General features: G+C 50.6%; 1 protein-coding gene across 1 annotated transcript in view; it reads left to right on the forward strand.

Moving 5' to 3' along the window:
* myom3 (myomesin 3) overlaps positions 1–24,423 on the forward strand; it is a 163,500-nt gene that overhangs the window by 105,313 nt on the left and 33,764 nt on the right. Inside the window, exon 27 of the mRNA XM_068011058.1 lies at positions 23,881–23,940. Coding sequence (XP_067867159.1) covers positions 23,881–23,940 — 60 coding nt within the window. The remainder of the gene's footprint in view (positions 1–23,880; positions 23,941–24,423) is intronic.

A 24,423-nucleotide genomic window follows, 5' to 3' on the forward strand; every position in this document is an offset into this window, starting at 1 on the left:
AAATGGGTGGTTGATGGTCGGCACAGACTCGGTGGGCCGAAGGGCCTGTTTCAGTGCTGTATCTCTAATCTAATCTAATCTAAACTCAGCACTGCGAACTGCATGGGGAGTGGGTGAACTCAGCACTGTGTACTGTATGGGGAGGGGAGAACTCTGCACTATGTACTGTTTGGGGAGGGGGTGAATTCTGCACTCTGTACTGTATGGGGAGGGGGTGAACTCTGTACTATGTACTGTTTGGGGAGGGGGTGAACTCTGTACTATATACTGTATGGGGAGGGGGTGAACTCTGCACTATGTACTGTATGGGGAGGGTGTGAACTCTGTACTATGTACTGTTTGGGGAGGGGGTGAACTCTGCACTATGTACTGTATGGTGAGGGGGTGAACTCTGTACGAGATACTGTATGGGGAGGGGGTGAACTCTGCACTATGCACTGTATGGGGAGGGGGTGAACTCTGCACTATGCACTGTATGGGGAGGGGGTGAATTCTGTACTATGTACTGTATGGGGAGGGGGTGAACTCTGCACTATGCACTGTATGGGGAGGGGGTGAACTCTGTACTATGCACTGTATGGGGAGGGGGTGAACTCTGCACTGTGTACTGTATGGGGAGGGGGTGAACTCTGTACTATGTACTGTATGGGGAGGGGTGAACTCTGCACTATGCACTGTATGGGGAGGGGGTGAACTCTGCACTATGTACTGGATGGGGTGGGGGTGAACTCTGCACTATGCACTGTCTGGGGAGCGGGTGAACTCTGTACTATGTACTGTATGGGGAGGGGGTGAACTCAGTACTAAGTACTGTATGGGGAAGGGGTGAACTCTGCACTATGTACTGTATGGGGAGGGGGTGAACTCTGCCCAGTGTACTGTATGGGGAGGGGGTGAACTCTGCACTATATATTTTATGGGGAAGGGGTGATCTCTGCACTATGTATTTTTTGGGGAGGGGGTGAACTCTGCACTGTGTACTGTATGGGGAGGGGGTGAACTCTGCATTATGTACTGTCTGGGGAGGGGGTAAACTCTGCACTGTGCACTGTATGGGGAGGGGGTGAACTCTGCACTGTGCACTGTATGGGGAGGGGTTGAATTCTGCAGTATGTACTATATGGGGAGGGGGTGAACTCTGCACTATGTACTGTATGGGGAGGGGGTGAACTCTGCACTATGTACTGTCTGGGGAGGGGGTGAACTCTGCACTATGTACTGTATGGGGAGGGGATGAACTCTGCACTATGTACTGTATGGGGAAGGGGTGAACTTTGCACTATGTACTGTATGGGGAGGGGGTGAACTCTGCACAATGCACTGTATGGGGAGGGGGTGAACTCTGCACTATGTACTGTATGGGGAGGGGGTGAGTTCTGCACTATGTACTGTATGGGGAGGGGGTGAACTCTGCACTATGTACTGTATGGGGAGGGGGTGAACTCTGCACTATGTACTGTATGGGGTGGGGGTGAACTCTGCACTATGTACTGTATGGGGAGGGGGTGAACTCTGTACTATGTACTGTATGGGGAGGGGGTGAACTCTGCACTATGCACTGTATGGGGAGCGGGTGAACTCTGTACTATGTACTGTATGGGGAGGGGGTGAACTCTGTACTATGTACTGTATGGGGAGGGGTGAACTCTGCACTATGTACTGTATGGGGAGGGGTGAACTCTGCACTATGTACTGTATGGGGAGGGGGTGAACTCTGCCCTATGTACTGTATGGGGAGGGGGTGAACTCTGCACTATATATTTTATGGGGAAGGGGTGATCTCTGCACTATGTATTTTTTGGGGAGGGGGTGACTCTGCACTGTGTACTGTATGGGGAGGGGGTGAACTCTGCATTATGTACTGTATGGGGTGGGGGTGAACTCTGCACTATGTACTGTATGGGGAGGGGGTGAACTCTGTACTATGTACTGTCTGGGGAGGGGGTAAACTCTGCACTGTGCACTGTATGGGGAGGGGGTGAACTCTGCACTGTGTACTGTATGGGGAGGGGTTGAATTCTGCACTATGTACTGTATGGGGAGGGGGTGAACTCTGCACTATGTACTGTATGGGGAGGGGGTGAACTTTGCACTATGTACTGTATGGGGAGGGGGTGAACTCTGCACTATGTGCTGTCTGGGGAGGGGGTGAACTTTGCACTATGTACTGCATGGGGAGGGGTTGAACTCTGCACTATGTACTGTCTGGGGAGGGGGTGAACTCTGCACTCTGCACTGTATGGGGAGGGGGTGAACTCTGCACTATATAGTGAATGGGGAGGGGGTGAATTCTGTACTATATACTGTATGTGGAGGGGGTGAACTCTGCACAATGTACTGTATGGGGAGGGGGTGAACTCTGTACTATATACTGTATGGGGAGGGGGTGAATTCTTTACTATATACTGTATGTGGAGGGGGTGAACTCTGTACTATATACTGTATGGGGAGGGGGTGAATTCTTTACTATATACTGTATGTGGAGGGGGTGAACTCTGCACTGTGTACTGTATGGGGAGGGGGTGAACTCTGTACTATATACTGTATGGGGAGGGGGTGAATTCTTTACTATATACTGTATGTGGAGGGGGTGAACTCTGTACTATATACTGTATGGGGAGTGGGTGAACTCTGCACTGTGTACTGTATGGGGAGGGGGTGAACTCTGCACTATGTACTGTATGGGGAGGGGGTGAACTCTGCACTGTGTACTGTATGGGGAGGGGGTGAACTCTGCACTATATACTGTATGTGGAGGGGGTGAACTCTGCACTATGTACTGTATGGGGAGGGGGTGAACTCTGCACTATATACTGTATGTGGAGGGGGTGAACTCTGCACTGTGTACTGTATGGGGAGGGGGTGAACTCTGTACTATATACTGTATGGGGAGGGGGTGAATTTTGTACTTTCTACTGTATGTGGAGGGGGTGAACTCTGTACTATATACTGTATGGGGAGGGGGTGAATTCTGTACTATATACTGTATGTGGAGGGGGTGAACTCTGTACTATATACTGTATGGGGAGTGGGTGAACTCTGCACTATGTACTGTATGGGGAGGGGGTGAACTCTGCTCTATGTACTGTATGTGTGGGGGGTGAACTCTGCACTATGTACTGTATGTGGAGGGGGTGAACTCTGCTCTATGTACTGGATGGGGAGGGGGTGAACTCAGCACTATGTACTGTATGGGGAGGGGGTGTACTCTGCACGATGTACTGTATGGGGAGGGGGTGAACTCTGCACTATGTACTGTATGTGGAGGGGGTGAACTCTGCTCTATGTACTGTATGTGTGGGGGGTGAACTCTGCACTATGTACTGTATGTGGAGGGGGTGAACTCTGCTCTATGTACTGTATGTGTGGGGGGTGAACTCTGCACTATGTACTGTATGTGGAGGGGGTGAACTCTGCACTATGTACTGTATGGGGAGGGGGTGAATTCTGCACTGTGTACTGTATGGGGAGGGATGTATAGGGCGGCACAGTGGCGCAGTGGTTAGCACCGCAGCCTCACAGCTCCAGGGACCCGGGTTCGATTCTGGGTACTGCCTGTGTGGAGTTTGCAAGTTCTCCCTGTGTCTGCGTGGGTTTTCTCCGGGTGCTCCGGTTTCCTCCCACAAGCCAAAAGACTTGCAGGTTGGTAGGTAAATTGGCCATTATAAATTGTCACTAGTATAGGTAGGTGGTAGGGAAATATAGGGACAGGTGGGGATGTTTGGTAGGAATATGGGATTAGTGTAGGATTAGTATAAATGGGTGGTTGATGGTCGGCACAGACTCGGTGGGCCGAAGGGCCTGTTTCAGTGCTGTATCTCTAATCTAATCTAATCTAAACTCAGCACTGCGAACTGCATGGGGAGTGGGTGAACTCAGCACTGTGTACTGTATGGGGAAGGGGTGAACTCTGCACTATGTACTGCATGTGGAGGGGGTGAACTCTGCACTATGTACTGGATGGGGAGGGGGTGAACTCAGCACTATGTACTGTATGGGGAGGGGGTGAACTCTGCACTATGTACTGTATGGGGAGGGGGTGAACTTTGCACTATGTACTGCATGGGGAGGGGGTGAACTCTGCACTATGTACTGTCTGGGGAGGGGGTGAACTCTGCACTCTGCACTCTGCACTGTATGGGGAGGGGGTGAACTCTGCACTATATAGTGAATGGGGAGGGGGTGAATTCTGTACTATATACTGTATGTGGAGGGGGTGAACTCTGCACAATGTACTGTATGGGGAGGGGGTGAACTCTGTACTATATACTGTATGGGGAGGGGGTGAATTCTTTACTATATACTGTATGTGGAGGGGGTGAACTCTGTACTATATACTGTATGGGGAGGGGGTGAATTCTTTACTATATACTGTATGTGGAGGGGGTGAACTCTGCACTGTGTACTGTATGGGGAGGGGGTGAACTCTGTACTATATACTGTATGGGGAGGGGGTGAATTCTTTACTATATACTGTATGTGGAGGGGGTGAACTCTGTACTATATACTGTATGGGGAGTGGGTGAACTCTGCACTGTGTACTGTATGGGGAGGGGGTGAACTCTGCACTATGTACTGTATGGGGAGGGGGTGAACTCTGCACTGTGTACTGTATGGGGAGGGGGTGAACTCTGCACTATATACTGTATGTGGAGGGGGTGAACTCTGCACTATGTACTGTATGGGGAGGGGGTGAACTCTGCACTATATACTGTATGTGGAGGGGGTGAACTCTGCACTGTGTACTGTATGGGGAGGGGGTGAACTCTGTACTATATACTGTATGGGGAGGGGGTGAATTTTGTACTTTCTACTGTATGTGGAGGGGGTGAACTCTGTACTATATACTGTATGGGGAGGGGGTGAATTCTGTACTATATACTGTATGTGGAGGGGGTGAACTCTGTACTATATACTGTATGGGGAGTGGGTGAACTCTGTACTATGTACTGTATGGGGAGGGGGTGAACTCTGCTCTATGTACTGTATGTGTGGGGGGTGAACTCTGCACTATGTACTGTATGTGGAGGGGGTGAACTCTGCTCTATGTACTGGATGGGGAGGGGGTGAACTCAGCACTATGTACTGTATGGGGAGGGGGTGTACTCTGCACGATGTACTGTATGGGGAGGGGGTGAACTCTGCACTATGTACTGTATGTGGAGGGGGTGAACTCTGCTCTATGTACTGTATGTGTGGGGGGTGAACTCTGCACTATGTACTGTATGTGGAGGGGGTGAACTCTGCTCTATGTACTGTATGTGTGGGGGGTGAACTCTGCACTATGTACTGTATGTGGAGGGGGTGAACTCTGCACTATGTACTGTATGGGGAGGGGGTGAATTCTGCACTGTGTACTGTATGGGGAGGGATGTATAGGGCGGCACAGTGGCGCAGTGGTTAGCACCGCAGCCTCACAGCTCCAGGGACCCGGGTTCGATTCTGGGTACTGCCTGTGTGGAGTTTGCAAGTTCTCCCTGTGTCTGCGTGGGTTTTCTCCGGGTGCTCCGGTTTCCTCCCACAAGCCAAAAGACTTGCAGGTTGGTAGGTAAATTGGCCATTATAAATTGTCACTAGTATAGGTAGGTGGTAGGGAAATATAGGGACAGGTGGGGATGTTTGGTAGGAATATGGGATTAGTGTAGGATTAGTATAAATGGGTGGTTGATGGTCGGCACAGACTCGGTGGGCCGAAGGGCCTGTTTCAGTGCTGTATCTCTAATCTAATCTAATCTAAACTCAGCACTGCGAACTGCATGGGGAGTGGGTGAACTCAGCACTGTGTACTGTATGGGGAAGGGGTGAACTCTGCACTATGTACTGCATGTGGAGGGGGTGAACTCTGCACTATGTACTGGATGGGGAGGGGGTGAACTCAGCACTATGTACTGTATGGGGAGGGGGTGAACTCTGCACTATGTACTGTATGTGGAGGGGGTGAACTCTGCACTATGTACTGGATGGGGAGGGGGTGAACTCTGCACTATGTACTGTATGGGGAGGGGGTGAACTCTGCACTATGTACTGTATGGGGAGGGGGTGAACTCTGCACTATGTACTGTATGGGGAGGGGGTGAACTCTGCACTATGGACTGTATGGGGTGGGTGTGAACTCTGCACAATGCACTGTATGGGGAGGGGGTGAACTCTGCACTATGTACTGTATGGGGAGGGGGTGAGTTCTGCACTATGTACTGTATGGGGAGGGGGTGAACTCTGCACTATGTACTGTATGGGGAGGGGGTGAACTCTGCACTATGTACTGTATGGGGTGGGGGTGAACTCTGCACTATGTACTGTATGGGGAGGGGGTGAACTCTGCACTATGTACTGTATGGGGTGGGGGTGAACTCTGCACTATGTCCTGTATGGGGAGGGGGTGAATTCTGCACTGTGTACTGTTTGGGGAGGGGAGAACTCTGCACGATGTACTGTTTGGGGAGGGGGTGAATTCTGCACTATGTACTGTATGGGGAGGGGGTGAACTCTGCACTATGTACTGTATGGGGAGGGGGTGAACTCTGCACTATGGACTGTATGGGGTGGGTGTGAACTCTGCACAATGCACTGTATGGGGAGGGGGTGAACTCTGCACTATGTACTGTATGGGGAGGGGGTGAGTTCTGCACTATGTACTGTATGGGGAGGGGGTGAACTCTGCACTATGTACTGTATGGGGAGGGGGTGAACTCTGCACTATGTACTGTATGGGGTGGGGGTGAACTCTGCACTATGTACTGTATGGGGAGGGGGTGAACTCTGCACTATGTACTGTATGGGGTGGGGGTGAACTCTGCACTATGTCCTGTATGGGGAGGGGGTGAACTCTGCACTATGCACTGTATGGGGAGCGGGTGAACTCTGTACTATGCACTGTATGGGGAGCGGGTGAACTCTGTACTGTGTACTGTATGGGGAGGGGGTGAACTCTGTACTATGTACTGTATGGGGAGGGGTGAACTCTGCACTATGTACTGTATGGGGAGGGGGTGAACTCTGCCCTATGTACTGTATGGGGAGGGGGTGAACTCTGCACTATATATTTTATGGGGAAGGGGTGATCTCTGCACTATGTATTTTTTGGGGAGGGGGTGACTCTGCACTGTGTACTGTATGGGGAGGGGGTGAACTCTGCATTATGTACTGTCTGGGGAGGGGGTAAACTCTGCACTGTGCACTGTATGGGGAGGGGGTGAACTCTGCACTGTGTACTGTATGGGGAGGGGTTGAATTCTGCACTATGTACTATATGGGGAGGGGGTGAACTCTGCACTATGTACTGTATGGGGAGGGGGTGAACGCTGCACTATGTACTGTATGGGGAGGGGGTGAACTTTGCACTATGTACTGTATGGGGAGGGGGTGAACTCTGCACTATGTGCTGTCTGGGGAGGGGGTGAACTTTGCACTATGTACTGCATGGGGAGGGGGTGAACTCTGCACTATGTACTGTCTGGGGAGGGGGTGAACTCTGCACTCTGCACTGTATGGGGAGGGGGTGAACTCTGCACTATATAGTGAATGGGGAGGGGGTGAATTCTGTACTATATACTGTATGTGGAGGGGGTGAGCTCTGCACAATGTACTGTATGGGGAGAGGGTGAATTCTGCACTGTGTACTGTATGGGGAGGGGGTGAACTCTGTACTATATACTGTATGGGGAGGGGGTGAATTCTTTACTATATACTGTATGTGGAGGGGGTGAACTCTGTACTATATACTGTATGGGGAGTGGGTGAACTCTGCACTGTGTACTGTATGGGGAGGGGGTGAACTCTGCACTATGTACTGTATGGGGAGGGGGTGAACTCTGCACTGTGTACTGTATGGGGAGGGGGTGAACTCTGCACTATGTACTGTACGGGGAGGGGGTGAACTCTGTACTATATACTGTATGGGGAGTGGGTGAACTCTGCACTATATACTGTATGTGGAGGGGGTGAACTCTGCACTGTGTACTGTATGGGGAGGGGGTGAACTCTGTACTATATACTGTATGGGGAGGGGGTGAATTCTGTACTATATACTGTATGTGGAGGGGGTGAACTCTGTACTATATACTGTATGGGGAGGGGGTGAATTCTGTACTATATACTGTATGTGGAGGGGGTGAACTCTGTACTATATACTGTATGGGGAGTGGGTGAAGTCTGCACTGTGTACTGGATGGGGAGGGGGTGAACTCTGCACTATGTACTGTATGGGGAGGGGGTGAACTCTGCACTGTGTACTGTATGGGGAGGGGGTGAACTCTGTACTATATACTGTATGTGGAGGGGGTGAACTCTGCACTGTGTACTGTATGGGGATGGGGTGAACTCTGCACTGTGTACTGTATGGGGAGGGGGTGAACTCCGCACGATGTACTGGATGGGGAGGGGGTGAACTCTGCACTATGGACTGTATGTGGAGTGGGTGGCATCTGCACTGTGTACTGTATGGGGAGTGGGTGAACTCAGCACTGTGTACTGTCTGGGGAGGGATTGAACTCTGTACTATATACTGTATGGGGAGGGGGTGAATTCTGCACTATGTACTGTATGGGGAGTGGGTGAACTCTGCACTGTGTACTGTATGGGGAGGGGGTGAACTCTGTACTATATACTGTATGGGGAGGGGGTGAATTCTGTACTTTATACTGTATGTGGAGGGGGTGAACTCTGTACTATGTACTGTTTGGGGAGTGGATGAACTCTGCACTGTGTACTGGATGGGGAGGGGGTGAACTCTGCACTATGTACTGTTTGGGGAGTGGATGAACTCTGCACTGTGTACTGGATGGGGAGGGATGAACTCTGCACTATGTACTGTATGGGGAGGGGGTGAACTCTGTACTATATACTGTATGGGGAGGGGGTGAACTCTGTACTAGAAACTGTATGGGGAGTGGGTGAACTCTGCACTGTGTACTGTATGTGGAGGGGGTGAACTCTGCACAATGTACTGTATGGGGAGGGGGTGAACTCTGTACTATATACTGTATGGGGAGGGGGTGAACTCTGTACTAGAAACTGTATGGGGAGTGGGTGAACTCTGCACTGTGTACTGTATGGGGAGGGGGTGAACTCTGCACTATGTACTGCATGGGGAGGGGGTGAACTCTGCACTATGTACTGTATGGGGTGGGGGTGAACTCTGTACTATGTACTGTTTGGGGAGGGGGTGAACTTTGCACTATGTACTGTATGGGGAGGGGGTGAACTCTGCACTATGTACTGTTTGGAGAGGGGGTGAACTCTGCACGATGTACTGTATGGGGAGGGGGTGAACTCTGCTCTATGTACTGTATGTGTGGGGGGTGAACTCTGCACTATGTACTGTATGTGGAGGGGGTGAACTCTGCTCTATGTACTGGATGGGGAGGGGGTGAACTCAGCACTATGTACTGTATGGGGAGGGGGTGTACTCTGCACGATGTACTGTATGGGGAGGGGGTGAACTCTGCACTATGTACTGTATGTGGAGGGGGTGAACTCTGCACTATGTACTGGATGGGGAGGGGGTGAACTCAGCACTATGTACTGTATGGGGAGGGGGTGAACTCTGCACTATGTACTGTATGTGGAGGGGGTGAACTCTGCACTATGTACTGTATGGGGAGGGGGTGAACTCTGCACTATGTACTGTTTGGGGAGGGGAGAACTCTGCACGATGTACTGTTTGGGGAGGGGGTGAATTCTGCACTATGTACTGTATGGGGAGGGGGTGAACTCTGCACTATGTACTGGATGGGGAGGGGGTGAACTCAGCACTATGTACTGTATGGGGAGGGGGTGAACTCTGCACTATGTACTGTATGTGGAGGGGGTGAACTCTGCACTATGTACTGGATGGGGAGGGGGTGAACTCAGCACTATGTACTGTATGGGGAGGGGGTGAACTCTGCACTATGTACTGTATGTGGAGGGGGTGAACTCTGCACTATGTACTGTATGGGGAGGGGGTGAACTCTGCACTATGTACTGTTTGGGGAGGGGAGAACTCTGCACGATGTACTGTTTGGGGAGGGGGTGAATTCTGCACTATGTACTGTATGGGGAGGGGGTGAACTCTGTACTATGCACTGTTTGGGGAGGGGGTGAACTCTGTACTATATACTGTATGGGGAGGGGGTGAACTCTGCACTACGTACTGTCTGGGGTGGGGGTGAACTCTGTACTATGTACTGTTTGGGGAGGGGGTGAACTCTGTACTATATACTGTATGGGGAGGGGGTGAACTCTGCACTGTGTACTGTTTGGGGAGCGGGTGAACTCTGCACTATGTACTGTATGGGGAGGGGGTGAACTCTGTACTATGTACTGTATGGGGAGGGGGTGAACTCTGCACTGTGTACTGTTTGGGGAGCGGATGAACTCTGCACTATGTACTGTATGGGTAGGGGGTGAATTCTGTACTATATACTGTATGGGGAGGGGGTGAACTCTGTACTATGTACTGTATGGGGAGGGGGTGAACTCTGCACTATGCACTGTATGGGGAGGGGGTGAACTCTGCACTATGTCCTGTATGGGGAGGGGGTGAACTCTGTACTATGCACTGTATGGGGAGGGGGTGAACTCTGTACTATGTACTGTATGGGGAGGGGTGAACTCTGCACTATGCACTGTATGGGGAGGGGGTGAACTCTGCACTATGTACTGGATGGGGTGGGGGTGAACTCTGCACTATGCACTGTATGGGGAGGGGGTGAACTCTGCACTATGTACTGGATGGGGTGGGGGTGGACTCTGCACTATGCACTGTATGGGGAACGGTGAACTCTGCACTATGTACTGTATGGGGAGGGGGTGAACTCTGCACTATGTCCTGTATGGGGAGGGGGTGAACTCTGCACTATGCACTGTATGGGGAGGGGGTGAACTCTGTACTATGCACTGTATGGGGAGGGGGTGAACTCTGCACTATGTACTGTATGGGGAGGGGGTGAACTCTGTACTATGTACTGTATGGGGAGGGGTGAACTCTGCACTATGCACTGTATGGGGAGGGGGTGAACTCTGCACTATGTACTGGATGGGGTGGGGGTGAACTCTGCACTATGCACTGTCTGGGGAGCGGGTGAACTCTGTACTATGTACTGTATGGGGAAGGGGTGAACTCTGCACTATATACTGTATGGGGAGGGGGTGAACTCTGCCCTGTGTACTGTATGGGGAGGGGGTGAACTCTGCACTATATATTTTATGGGGAAGGGGTGATCTCTGCACTATGTATTTTTTGGAGAGGGGGTGAACTCAGCACTGTGTACTGTATGGGGAGGGGGTGAACTCTGCATTATGTACTGTCTGGGGAGGGGGTAAACTCTGCACTGTGCACTGTATGGGGAGGGGGTGAACTCTGCACTGTGTACTGTATGGGGAGGGGTTGAATTCTGCAGTATGTACTATATGGGGAGGGGGTGAACTCTGCACTATGTACTGTATGGGGAGGGGGTGAACTCTGCACTATGTACTGTCTGGGGAGGGGGTGAACTCTGCACTATGTACTGTATGGGGAGGGGATGAACTCTGCACTATGTACTGTATGGGGAAGGGGTGAACTTTGCACTATGTACTGTATGGGGAGGGGGTGAACTCTGCACGATGTGCTGTCTGGGGAGGGGGTGAACTTTGCACTATGTACTGTCTGGGGAGGGGGTGAACTCTGCACTCTGCACTGTATGGGGAGGGGGTGAACTCTGCACTATATGGTGAATGGGGAGGGGGTGAACTCTGCACTGTGTACTGTATGGGGAGGGGGTGAACTCTGCACTATGTACTGTATGGGGAGGGGGTGAACTCTGCACTATATAGTGAATGGGGAGGGGGTGAACTCTGTACTATGGACTGTATGGGGTGGGGGTGAACTCTGCACTGTGTACTGTATGGGGAGGGGGTGAACTCTGCACTATGTACTGTATGGGGAGGGGGTGAACTCTGCACTATATAGTGAATGGGGAGGGGGTGAACTCTGCACTATATACTGTATGGGGAGGGGGTGAACTCTGCACTATGTACTGTCTGGGGAGGGGGTGAACTCTGCACTCTGCACTGTATGGGGAGGGGGTGAACTCTGCACTATATGGTGAATGGGGAGGGGGTGAACTCTGCACTGTGTACTGTATGGGGAGGGGGTGAACTTTGCACTATATACTGTATGGGGAGGGGGTGAACTCTGTACTATGTACTGTATGGGGAAGGGGTGAACTCTGCACTGTGTACTGTATGGGAGGGGGTGATCTCTGCACTATGTACTGTATGGGGTGGGGGTGAACTCTGCACTGTGTACTGTATGGGAGGGGGTGATCTCTGCACTATGTACTGTATGGGAGGGGGTGAACTCTGCACTAAATAGTGAATGGGGAGGGGGTGAATTCTGCATTATGTACTGGATGGGAAGGGGGTGAACTCTGCACTATGTACTGTATGGGGTGGGGGTGAACTCTGCACTATGTACTGTATGGGGAGGGGGTGAACTCTGCACTATGTACTGTATGGGGAGGGGGTGAACTCTGCACTATGGACTGTATGGGGTGGGTGTGAACTCTGCACTATGTACTGTATGGGGAGGGGGTGAACTCTGCACTATGTACTGTATGGGGAGGGGGTGAACTCTGCACTATGTACTGTATGGGGAGGGGGTGAACTCTGCACTATGGACTGTATGGGGTGGGTGTGAACTCTGCACTATGTACTGTATGGGGAGGGGGTGAACTCTGCACTATGTACTGTATGGGGAGGGGGTGAACTCTGCACTATGTACTGTATGGGGAGGGGATTAACTCTGCACTATGGACTGTATGGGGTGGGTGTGAACTCTGCACAATGCACTGTATGGGGAGGGGGTGAACTCTGCACTATGTACTGTATGGGGAGGGGCTGAGTTCTGCACTATGTACTGTATGGGGAGGGGGTGAACTCTGGACTATGTACTGTATGGGGAGGGGGTGAACTCTGCACTATGTACTGTATGGGGAGGGGGTGAACTCTGCACTATATAGTGAATGGGGAGGGGGTGAACTCTGCACTATATACTGTATGGGGAGGGGGTGAACTCTGCACTATGTACTGTCTGGGGAGGGGGTGAACTCTGCACTCTGCACTGTATGGGGAGGGGGTGAACTCTGCACTATATGGTGAATGGGGAGGGGGTGAACTCTGCACTGTGTACTGTATGGGGAGGGGGTGAACTTTGCACTATGTACTGTATGGGGAGGGGGTGAACTCTGCACTATATAGTGAATGGGGAGGGGGTGAACTCTGTACTATGGACTGTATGGGGTGGGGGTGAACTCTGCACTGTGTACTGTATGGGGAGGGGGTGAACTCTGCACTATGTACTGTATGGGGAGGGGGTGAACTCTGCACTATATAGTGAATGGGGAGGGGGTGAACTCTGCACTATATACTGTATGGGGAGGGGGTGAACTCTGTACTATGTACTGTATGGGGAAGGGGTGAACTCTGCACTGTGTACTGTATGGGAGGGGGTGATCTCTGCACTATGTAATGTATGGGGTGGGGGTGAACTCTGCACTGTGTACTGTATGGGAGGGGGTGATCTCTGCACTATGTACTGTATGGGAGGGGGTGAACTCTGCACTAAATAGTGAATGGGGAGGGGGTGAATTCTGCATTATGTACTGGATGGGAAGGGGGTGAACTCTGCACTATGTACTGTATGGGGTGGGGGTGAACTCTGCACTATGTACTGTATGGGGTGGGGGTGAACTCTGCACTATGTACTGTATGGGGAGGGGGTGAACTCTGCACTATGTACTGTATGGGGAGGGGGTGAACTCTGCACTATGGACTGTATGGGGTGGGGGTGAACTCTGCACTATGTACTGTATGGGGAGGGGGTGAACTCTGCACTATGTACTGTATGGGGAGGGGGTGAACTCTGCACTATGGACTGTATGGGGTGGGTGTGAACTCTGCACTATGTACTGTATGGGGAGGGGGTGAACTCTGCACTATGTACTGTATGGGGAGGGGGTGAACTCTGCACTATGTACTGTATGGGGAGGGGATTAACTCTGCACTATGGACTGTATGGGGTGGGTGTGAACTCTGCACAATGCACTGTATGGGGAGGGGGTGAACTCTGCACTATGTACTGTATGGGGAGGGGGTGAGTTCTGCACTATGTACTGTATGGGGAGGGGGTGAACTCTGCACTATGTACTGTATGGGGAGGGGGTGAACTCTGCACTGTGTACTGTCTGGGGAGGGGGTGAACTCAGTACTAAGTACTGTATGGGGAGGGGGTGAACTCTGGACTATGTACTGTATGGGGAGGGGGTGAACTCTGCATTATGTACTGGATGGGGAAGGGGTGAACTCTGCACTATGTACTGTATGGGGAGGGGGTGAACTCTGCACTATGTACTGTCTGGGGAGGGGGTGAACTCTGCACTCTGCACTGTATGGGGAAGGGGTGAACTCTGCACTATGTACTGTATGGGGAGGGGGTGAACTCTACTATATACTGTTTGGGGAGGGGGTGAACTCTGCACTATGTACTGTATGGGGTGGGGGTGAACTCTGTACTATGTACTGTATGGGGAAGGGGTGAACTCTGCACTATGTACTGTATGGGGAGGGGGTGAACTCTGTACTATATACTGTTTGGGGAGGGGGTGAACTCTGCACTATGTACTGTATGGGGTGGGGGTGAACTCTGTACTATGTACTGTACGGGGAGGGGGTGAACTCTGCACTATGTACTGTATGGGGAGGGGGTGAACTCTGTACTATATACTGTATGGGGAGGGGGTGAATTCTGTACTATATACTGTATGGGGAGGGGGTGAACTCTGTATTATGTACTGTACGGGGAGGGGGTGAACTCTGCACTATGTACTGAATGGGGAGGGGGTGAACTCTGCACTATGTACTGTTTGGAGAGGGGGGTGAACTCTGCACGATGTACTGTATGGGGAGGGGGTGAACTCTGCTCTATGTACTGTATGTGTAGGGGGTGAACTCTGCACTATGTACTGTATGTGGAGGGGGTGAACTCTGCTCTATGTACTGGATGGGGAGGGGGTGAACTCAGCACTATGTACTGTATGGGGAGGGGGTGTACTCTGCACGATGTACTGTATGGGGAGGGGGTGAACTCTGCACTATGTACTGTATGGGGAGGGGGTGAACTCTGCACTATTTAGTGAATGGGGAGGGGGTGAACTCTGCACTATATACTGTATGGGGAGGGGGTGAACTCTGTCCTATGTACTGTATGGGGAAGGGGTAAACTCTGCACTGTGTACTGGATGGGGAGGGGGTGAATTCTGCACTATGTACTGTATGGGGAGGGGGTGAACTCTGCACTATGTACTGTATGGGGAGGGGGTGAACTTTGCACTATGTACTGTATGGGGAGGGGGTGAACTCTGCACTATGTGCTGTCTGGGGAGGGGTTGAACTTTGCACTATGTACTGTATGGGGAGGGGGTGAACTCTGCACTATGTACTGTCTGGGGAGGGGGTGAACTCTGCACTCTGCACTGTATGGGGAGCGCGTGAACTCTGCACTATATAGTGAATGGGGAGGGGGTGAACTCTGCACTGTGTACTGTATGGGGAGGGGGTGAACTCTGCACTATGTACTGTATGGGGAGGGGGTGAACTCTGCACTATATAGTGAATGGGGAGGGGGTGAACTCTGCACTATATACTGTATGGGGAGGGGGTGAACTCTGTACTATGTACTGTATGGGGAAGGGGTGAACTCTGCACTGTGTACTGTATGGGGAGGGGGTGAACTCTGTACTATATACTGTATGGGGAGGGGGTGAATTCTGTACTATATACTGTATGGGGAGGGGGTGAATTCTGTACTATTTACTGTATGTGGAGGGGGTGAACTCTGTACTATATACTGTATGGGGAGGGGTTGAATTCTGTACTATATACTGTATGTGGAGGGGGTGAACTCTGTACTATATACTGTATGGGGAGTGGGTGAACTCTGCACTGTGTACTGGATGGGGAGGGGGTGAACTCTGCACTATGTACTGAATGGGGAGGGGGTGAACTCTGCACTGTGTACTGTATGGGGAGGGGGTGAACTCTGTACTATATACTGTATGGGGAGGGGGTGAATTCTGTACTATATACTGTATGTGGAGGGGGTGAACTCTGTACTATATACTGTATGGGGAGTGGGTGAACTCTGCACTGTGTACTGGATGGGGAGGGGGTGAACTCTGCACTATGTACTGAATGGGGAGGGGGTGAACTCTGCACTGTGTACTGTATGGGGAGGGGGTGAACTCTGTACTATATACTGTATGTGGAGGGGGTGAACTCTGCACTGTGTACTGTATGGGGAGGGGGTGAACTCTGTACTATATACTGTATGGGGAGTGGGTGAACTCTGCACTGTGTACTGGATGGGGAGGGGGTGAACTCTGCACTATGTACTGAATGGGGAGGGGGTGAACTCTGCACTGTGTACTGTATGGGGAGGGGATGAACTCTGTACTAATTACTGTATGTGGAGGGGGTGAATTCTGTACTATTTACTGTATGTGGAGGGGGTGAACTCTGTACTATATACTGTATGGGGAGGGGGTGAATTCTGTACTATGTACTGTACGGGGAGGGGGTGAACTCTGTACTATGTACTGTATGGGGAGTGGATGAACTCTGCACTGTGTACTGTATGGGGAGGGGGTGAACTCTGCACTATGTACTGTATGGGGAGGGGGTGAACTCTGCACTGTGTACTGTATGGGGAGGGGGTGAACTCCGCACAATGTACTGGATGGGGAGGGGGTGAACTCTGCACTATGGACTGTATGTGGAGTGGGTGGAATCTGCACTGTGTACTGTATGGGGAGTGGGTGAATTCTGCACTATGTACTGTATGGGGAGGGGGTGAACTCTGCACTATTTAGTGAATGGGGAGGGGGTGAACACTGCACTATATACTGTATGGGGAGGGGGTGAACTCTGCACTCTGCACTGTATGGGGAGCGCGTGAACTCTGCACTATATAGTGAATGGGGAGGGGGTGAACTCTGCACTGTGTACTGTATGGGGAGGGGGTGAACTCTGCACTATGTACTGTATGGGGAGGGGGGTGAACTCTGCACTATATAGTGAATGGGGAGGGGGTGAACTCTGCACTATATACTGCATGGGGAGGGGGTGAACTCTGTACTATGTACTGTATGGGGAAGGGGTGAACTCTGCACTGTGTACTGTATGGGGAGTGGGTGAACTCTGCACTGTGTACTGTATGGGGAGGGGGTGAACTCTGTACTATGTACTGTATGGGGAGGGGGTGAATTCTGTACTATATACTGTATGGGGAGGGGGTGAATTCTGTACTATATACTGTATGGGGAGGGGTTGAATTCTGTACTATATACTGTATGTGGAGGGGGTGAACTCTGTACTATATACTGTATGGGGAGTGGGTGAACTCTGCACTGTGTACTGGATGGGGAGGGGGTGAACTCTGCACTATGTACTGAATGGGGAGGGGGTGAACTCTGCACTGTGTACTGTATGGGGAGGGGGTGAACTCTGTACTAATTACTGTATGTGGAGGGGGTGAATTCTGCACTATTTACTGTATGTGGAGGGGGTGAACTCTGTACTATATACTGTATGGGGAGGGGGTGAATTCTGTACTATAAACTGTATGTGGAGGGGGTGAACTCTGTACTATATACTGTATGGGGAGTGGGTGAACTCTGCACTGTGTACTGGATGGGGAGGGGGTGAACTCTGCACTATGTACTGAATGGGGAGGGGGTGAACTCTGCACTGTGTACTGTATGGGGAGGGGGTGAACTCTGCACTGTGTACTGTATGGGGAGGGGGTGAACTCTGTACTATATGCTGTATGGGGAGTGGATGAACTCTGCACTGTGTACTGTATGGGGAGGGGGTGAACTCTGCACTATGTACTGTATGGGGAGGGGGTGAACTCTGCACTGTGTACTGTATGGGGAGGGGGTGAACTCCGCACAATGTACTGGATGGGGAGGGGGTGAACTCTGCACTATGGACTGTATGTGGAGTGGGTGAATTCTGCACTGTGTACTGTATGGGGAGGGGGTGAACTCTGTACTATATACTGTATGGGGAGGGGGTGAATTCTGTACTTTATACTGTATGTGGAGGGGGTGAACTCTGCACAATGTACTGTATGGGGAGGGGGTGAACTCTGCACTGTGTACTGTATGGGGAGGGGGTGAACTCTGTACTATATACTGTATGGGGAGGGGGTGAATTCTGTACTATATACTGTATGTGGAGGGGGTGAACTCTGTACTATATACTGTATGGGGAGTGGGTGAACTCTGCACTGTGTACTGTATGGGGATGGGGTGAACTCTGCACTATGTACTGCATGGGGAGGGGGTGAACTCTGCACTATGTACTGTATGGGGAGGGGGTGAACTCTGTACTATGTACTGTTTGGGGAGGGGGTGAACTTTGCACTATGTACTGTATGGGGAGGGGGTGAACTCTGCACTATGTACTGTTTGGAGAGGGGGTGAACTCTGCACGATGTACTGTATGGGGAGGGGGTGAACTCTGCTCTATGTACTGTATGTGTGGGGGGTGAACTCTGCACTATGTACTGTATGTGGAGGGGGTGAACTCTGCTCTATGTACTGGATGGGGAGGGGGTGAACTCAGCACTATGTACTGTATGGGGAGGGGGTGTACTCTGCACGATGTACTGTATGTGGAGGGGGTGAACTCTGCATTATGTACTGTCTGGGGAGTGGGTAAACTCTGCACTGTGCACTGTATGGGGAGGGGGTGAACTCTGCACTGTGTACTGTATGGGGAGGGGTTGAATTCTGCAGTATGTACGATATGGGGAGGGGGTGAACTCTGCACTATGTACTGTCTGGGGAGGGGGTGAACTCTGCACTATGTACTGTATGGGGAGGGGGTGAACTCTGCACTATGTACTGTATGGGGAGGGGGTGAACTTTGCACTATGTACTGTATGGGGAGGGGGTGAACTCTGCACTATGTGCTGTCTGGGGAGGGGGTGAACTTTGCACTATGTACTGTATGGGGAGGGGGTGAACTCTGCACTATGTACTGTCTGGGGAGGGGGTGAACTCTGCACTCTGCACTGTATGGGGAGGGGGTGAACTCTGCACTAAATGGTGAATGGGGAGGGGGTGAACTCTGCACTATGTACTGTATGTGGAGGGGGTGAACTCTGTACTATATACTGTATGGGGAGTGGATGAACTCTGCACTATATGGTGAATGGGGAGGGGGTGAACTCTGCACTATGTACTGTATGGGGAGGGGGTGAACTCTGCACTGTGTACTGTATGGGGAGGGGGTGAACTCTGCACTATGTACTGTATGGGGAGGGTTGACCTCTGCACTATGTACTGTATGGGGAGGGGGTGAACTCTGCACTATGTACTGTATGGGGAGGGGGTGAACTCTGCACTATGTACTGTATGGGGAGGGGGTGAACTTTGCACTATGTACTGTATGGGGAGGGGGTGAACTCTGCACTATGTGCTGTCTGGGGAGGGGGTGAACTTTGCACTATGTACTGTATGGGGAGGGGGTGAACTCTGCACTATGTACTGTCTGGGGAGGGGGTGAACTCTGCACTCTGCACTATATGGGGAGGGGGTGAATTCTGTACTATATACTGTATGGGGAGGGGGTGAACTCAGTACTAAGTACTGTATGGGGAAGGGGTGAACTCTGCACTATGTACTGTATGGGGAGGGGGTGAACTCTGCACTATGTACTGTATGGGGAGGGGGTGAACTCTGTACTATATACTGTTTGGGGAGGGGGTGAACTCTGCACTATGTACTGTATGGGGTGGGGGTGAACTCTGTACTATGTACTGTTTGGGGAGGGGGTGAACTCTGCACTATGTACTGTATGGGGAGGGGGTGAACTCTGTACTATATACTGTATGGGGAGGGGGTGAATTCTGTACTATATACTGTATGGGGAGGGGGTGAACTCTGTACTATGTACTGTATGGGGAGGGGGTGAACTCAGCACTATGTACTGAATGGGGAGGGGGTGAACTCTGCACTATGTACTGTTTGGAGAGGGGGTGAACTCTGCACGATGTACTGTATGGGGAGGGGGTGAACTCTGCACGATGTACTGTATGGGGAGGGGGTGAACTCCGCTCTATGTACTGTATGGGGAGGGGGTAAACTCTGCACTATGTACTGGATGGGGAGGGGGTGAACTCTGCACTATGTACTGTATGGGGAGGGGGTGAACTCTGCACTATGTACTGTATGGGTAGGGGGTGAACTCTGTACTATGTACTGTATGGGGAGTGGGTGAACTCTGTACTATGTACTGTATGGGGAGGGGGTGAACTCTGCACTATGTACTGTATGGGTAGGGGGTGAACTCTGTACTATGTACTGTATGGGGAGTGGGTGAACTCTGTACTATGTACTGTATGGGGAGGGGGTGAACTCTGCACTATGTACTGTATGGGGAGGGGGTGAACTCTGCACGATGTACTGTATGGGGAGGGGGTGAACTCTGCACGATGTACTGTATGGGGAGGGGGTGAACTCCGCTCTATGTACTGTATGGGGAGGGGGTAAACTCTGCACTATGTACTGTATGTGGAGGGGGTGAACTCTGCACTATGTACTGGATGGGGAGGGGGTGAACTCTGCACTATGTACTGTATGGGGAGGGGGTGAACTCTGCACTATGTACTGTATGGGTAGGGGGTGAACTCTGTACTATGTACTGTATGGGGAGTGGGTGAACTCTGTACTATGTACTGTATGGGGAGGGGGTGAACTCTGCACTATGCACTGTATGGGGAGGGGGTGAATTCTGCACTATGTACTATATGGGGAGGGGGTGAACTCTGCACTATGCACTGTATGGGGAGGGGGTGAACTCTGTACTATGCACTGTATGGGGAGGGGGTGAACTCTGCACTATGTACTGGATGGGGAGCGGGTGAACTCTGTACTATGTACTGTATGGGGAGGGGGTGAACTCTGCACTATGTACTGGATGGGGAGGGGGTGAACTCTGCACTATGTACTGGATGGGGAGCGGGTGAACTCTGTACTATGTACTGTATGGGGAGGGGGTGAACTCTGCACTATGTACTGGTTGGGGTGGGGGTGAACTCTGCACTATGCACTGTATGGGGAAGGGGTGAACTCTGCACTATGTACTGGATGGGGTGGGGGTGAACTCTGCACTATGCACTGTATGGGGAAGGGGTGAACTCTGCACTATGTACTGTATGGGGAGGGGGTGAACTCTGCCCTATGTACTGTATGGGGAGGGGGTGAACTCTGCACTATATATTTTTTGGGGAAGGGGTGATCTCTGCACTATGTATTTTTTGGGGAGGGGGTGAACTCTGCACTGTGTACTGTCTGGGGAGGGGGTGAACTCTGCATTATGTACTGTCTGGGGAGGGGGTAAACTCTGCACTGTGCACTGTATGGGGAGGGGGTGAACTCTGCACTGTGTACTGTTTGGGTAGGGGTTGAAATCTGCACTATGTACTGTCTGGGGAGGGGGTGAACTCTGCACTATGTGCTGTCTGGGGAGGGGGTGAACTTTGCACTGTGTACTATATGGGGAGGGGGTGAACTCTGCACTATGTACTGTATGGGGAGGGGGTGAACTCTGCACTATGTACTGTATGGGGAGGGGGTGAACTCTGCACTATGTGCTGTCTGGGGAGGGGGTGAACTTTGCACTGTGTACTGTCTGGGGAGGGGGTGAACTCTGCACTCTGCACTGTATGGGGAGGGGGTTAACTCTGTACTATGTACTGTATGGGGAGGGGATGAATTCTGCACTATGTACTATATGGGGAGGGGGTGAACTCTGCACTGTGTACTGTATGGGGAGGGGGTTAACTCTGTACTATGTACTGTATGGGGAGGGGGTGAACTCTGCACTATGTACTGTATGGGGAGGGGGTGAACTCTGCACTATGTACTGTATGGGGAGGGGGTGAACTCTGCACTATGTACTGTATGGGGAGGGGGTTAACTGCACTATGTATTTTATGGGGAAGGGGTGAACTCTGTACTATGTACTGTACGGGGAGGGGGTGAACTCTGCACTATGTACTGTATGTGGAGGGGGTGAACTCTGTACTATGTACTGTACGGGGAGGGGGTGAACTCTGCACTATGTACCATATGGGGAGAGGGTGAACTCTGCACTATGTATTTTATGGGGAAGGGGTGAACTCTGCACTATGTACTGTGTGGGGAGGGGGTGAACTCTGCACTATGTACTGTCAGGGGAGGGGGTGAACTCTGCATCATGTTGTATAACCCGCAGGGCTGGCAGCCTTTTAAAAATAGCACTTGCACCTGCCCCTTCACCAGGTGATGCCGCAAACAGCATTGCCGAGGCCGCCCCACCACGTGATTGGATGTTGGCCGCCGTGCATACGCTAAGTAGCTACTGGATGTATAATCACAGCGGCGAAGAGGCTTGTGGTCGATGCATGGTGACCGCCTTTTCCTTCACCTGCTGCCGCTCCCAGCGGAGGGAAAACAAGATCCAGCCCAAGTGTTTCAGATGTTTACCATATTAAAGTTCACCCTTCCCCATTCAATACATAGTGCATAGTTCACTCCCTCCCCAGACAGTACATATTTACCATATTTCAATGCTTGTTGTTGTGAGAAGGTATGTATAAAAAATGCTTTGCAAACTTTAACTTAGTGACTGCTGGTGAAGAGCTGTGTTTCCTGTTGGCTTTTTATTGACATGAACCACTTAACCATTATTTGGAAAGGATGGAGCAAAGAATATATGAAGGGGATGCACTTCAACCAACTTCTCATATTTTCCAATCTACAAGTTTGACAGTCACATGCGTAATAAAGTACATCAGGTGAATGAGTTAAATGTGTGTGAGCACCTTGGGAGTAGTGACCACAACATGATAAGGTTCAAATTCCAACTCGAAAAGGGAAAAGTCAGTACAAAAACTAAAACACCAAATTTGATTGCGGCAAATTTTAGAAAGAAAAGCAGCAAGCCGGAAATAGAAGTGGAAGAATTTAAATTGTATAAGGAAGACACATGGTAGGTAGAAACAGACTGTCTCCAGTAGTTGAGGGATCAAGAAGGAGGGACACTGTTTAAATCAAAGTGATTTAGTACAGAAGGTGAGAGAAACTTTGTCACACAGAGAGTTCAATTCCCTTGCAGGATTAATGGCTGAGGCAGGAGCTATTTCAAAATTTAAGATTAGATTGGATAGGTAGTTGAAGGAAAAGAGGTTGAAGGGATATGGAAACAAGCTAAGTAAATATGAACTATTTGCTTGTGTGGGGAATAAATTCTGACACAGACACAGTGGCCCATTTTGATGATGTAAATTCTATGTATCTTTTTTAACAGTTTACATTTTAAAAGTCTATCTCAACTTCTGCAGCTAATTGTGTGACAGAAAATTAGCCTAATATTGATGAAATATTGACAGGTGGAAAAATTTTTAAATTATGAATAGCTTATTCAATTGTGTGTTTATACTCTGTCCTCCGATGCTAGTGTAAAGTAGTGAAAGCATTCATGGGCTGCTTAACAGTCTGTGACATGAATGCTCCTTCCTGGGTCATTGCCATCTTTAATAGATAATCCTGTACGGCAGGAGGGTTTTATGGACGAGCACATTCCATGTAATGGGGGATCCCACCCAGACCCACTGAACTCAAGTATCCCGCTGGATGTCAATCAAAATACAGGGCTTCAACTCCAGGAACAGGGTTTAAACTATACCCGTTCCAACTCAGAGGCAGAAATTTTACCACCCTGTCAAAGGCTTGCTCTGGCTCGTCAGTTAAAGGAAATTGACTGAAATACTTAAAATACATGTTTTGCTGCGTTTGATTTTTTTTTCAGAGTTCGGAGATATTTTATCAGAGTGTGATTTCCAAAGGAAAGAATGGAAGAGAAAACAAGGTAACTAAGTCCAAAATGTCACTAACTTTATCTGTGTGTGGTTACATTGCAGGTGAAAGGCCTTTACACAAGGTCATTGACCATGGTTTAGTTACTAATTTACAGTTTTATGTTACAACTTTTTCCCTGTTGTGTGACGGACATGTTTGCACAATGGGAACTGGTCACAAAGTAGCCAGTTTTGTTTTGCAGAAAAATGATATTATATCTACTTTTACTAAATTAAATCCACCGAAAGGAAGGATGTTTTCTCCCACTTAGTTCCCACCAGTTTTCCCATCATTTGGCAATGAACCACAGTGTTCACAAAATAAGAAGCTTACACAATTATACTTTATACTCAGCACTCAGTTAGTTACAAGTTCCAGAGCAAAGCATAGATATTTGTTTTGCACCATTGAATAAAGTGAAAACTTGGTGGGATTGCAAGCTTCTTGTCCCCAATCTTAAAGCTGCCCTTCCTTCAGTTCACATAGGAACAAA

This window comes from Heterodontus francisci, chromosome 31, assembly GCF_036365525.1.
Source record: "Heterodontus francisci isolate sHetFra1 chromosome 31, sHetFra1.hap1, whole genome shotgun sequence".
In the NCBI taxonomy this organism is placed as follows: Eukaryota; Metazoa; Chordata; class Chondrichthyes; order Heterodontiformes; family Heterodontidae; genus Heterodontus; species Heterodontus francisci.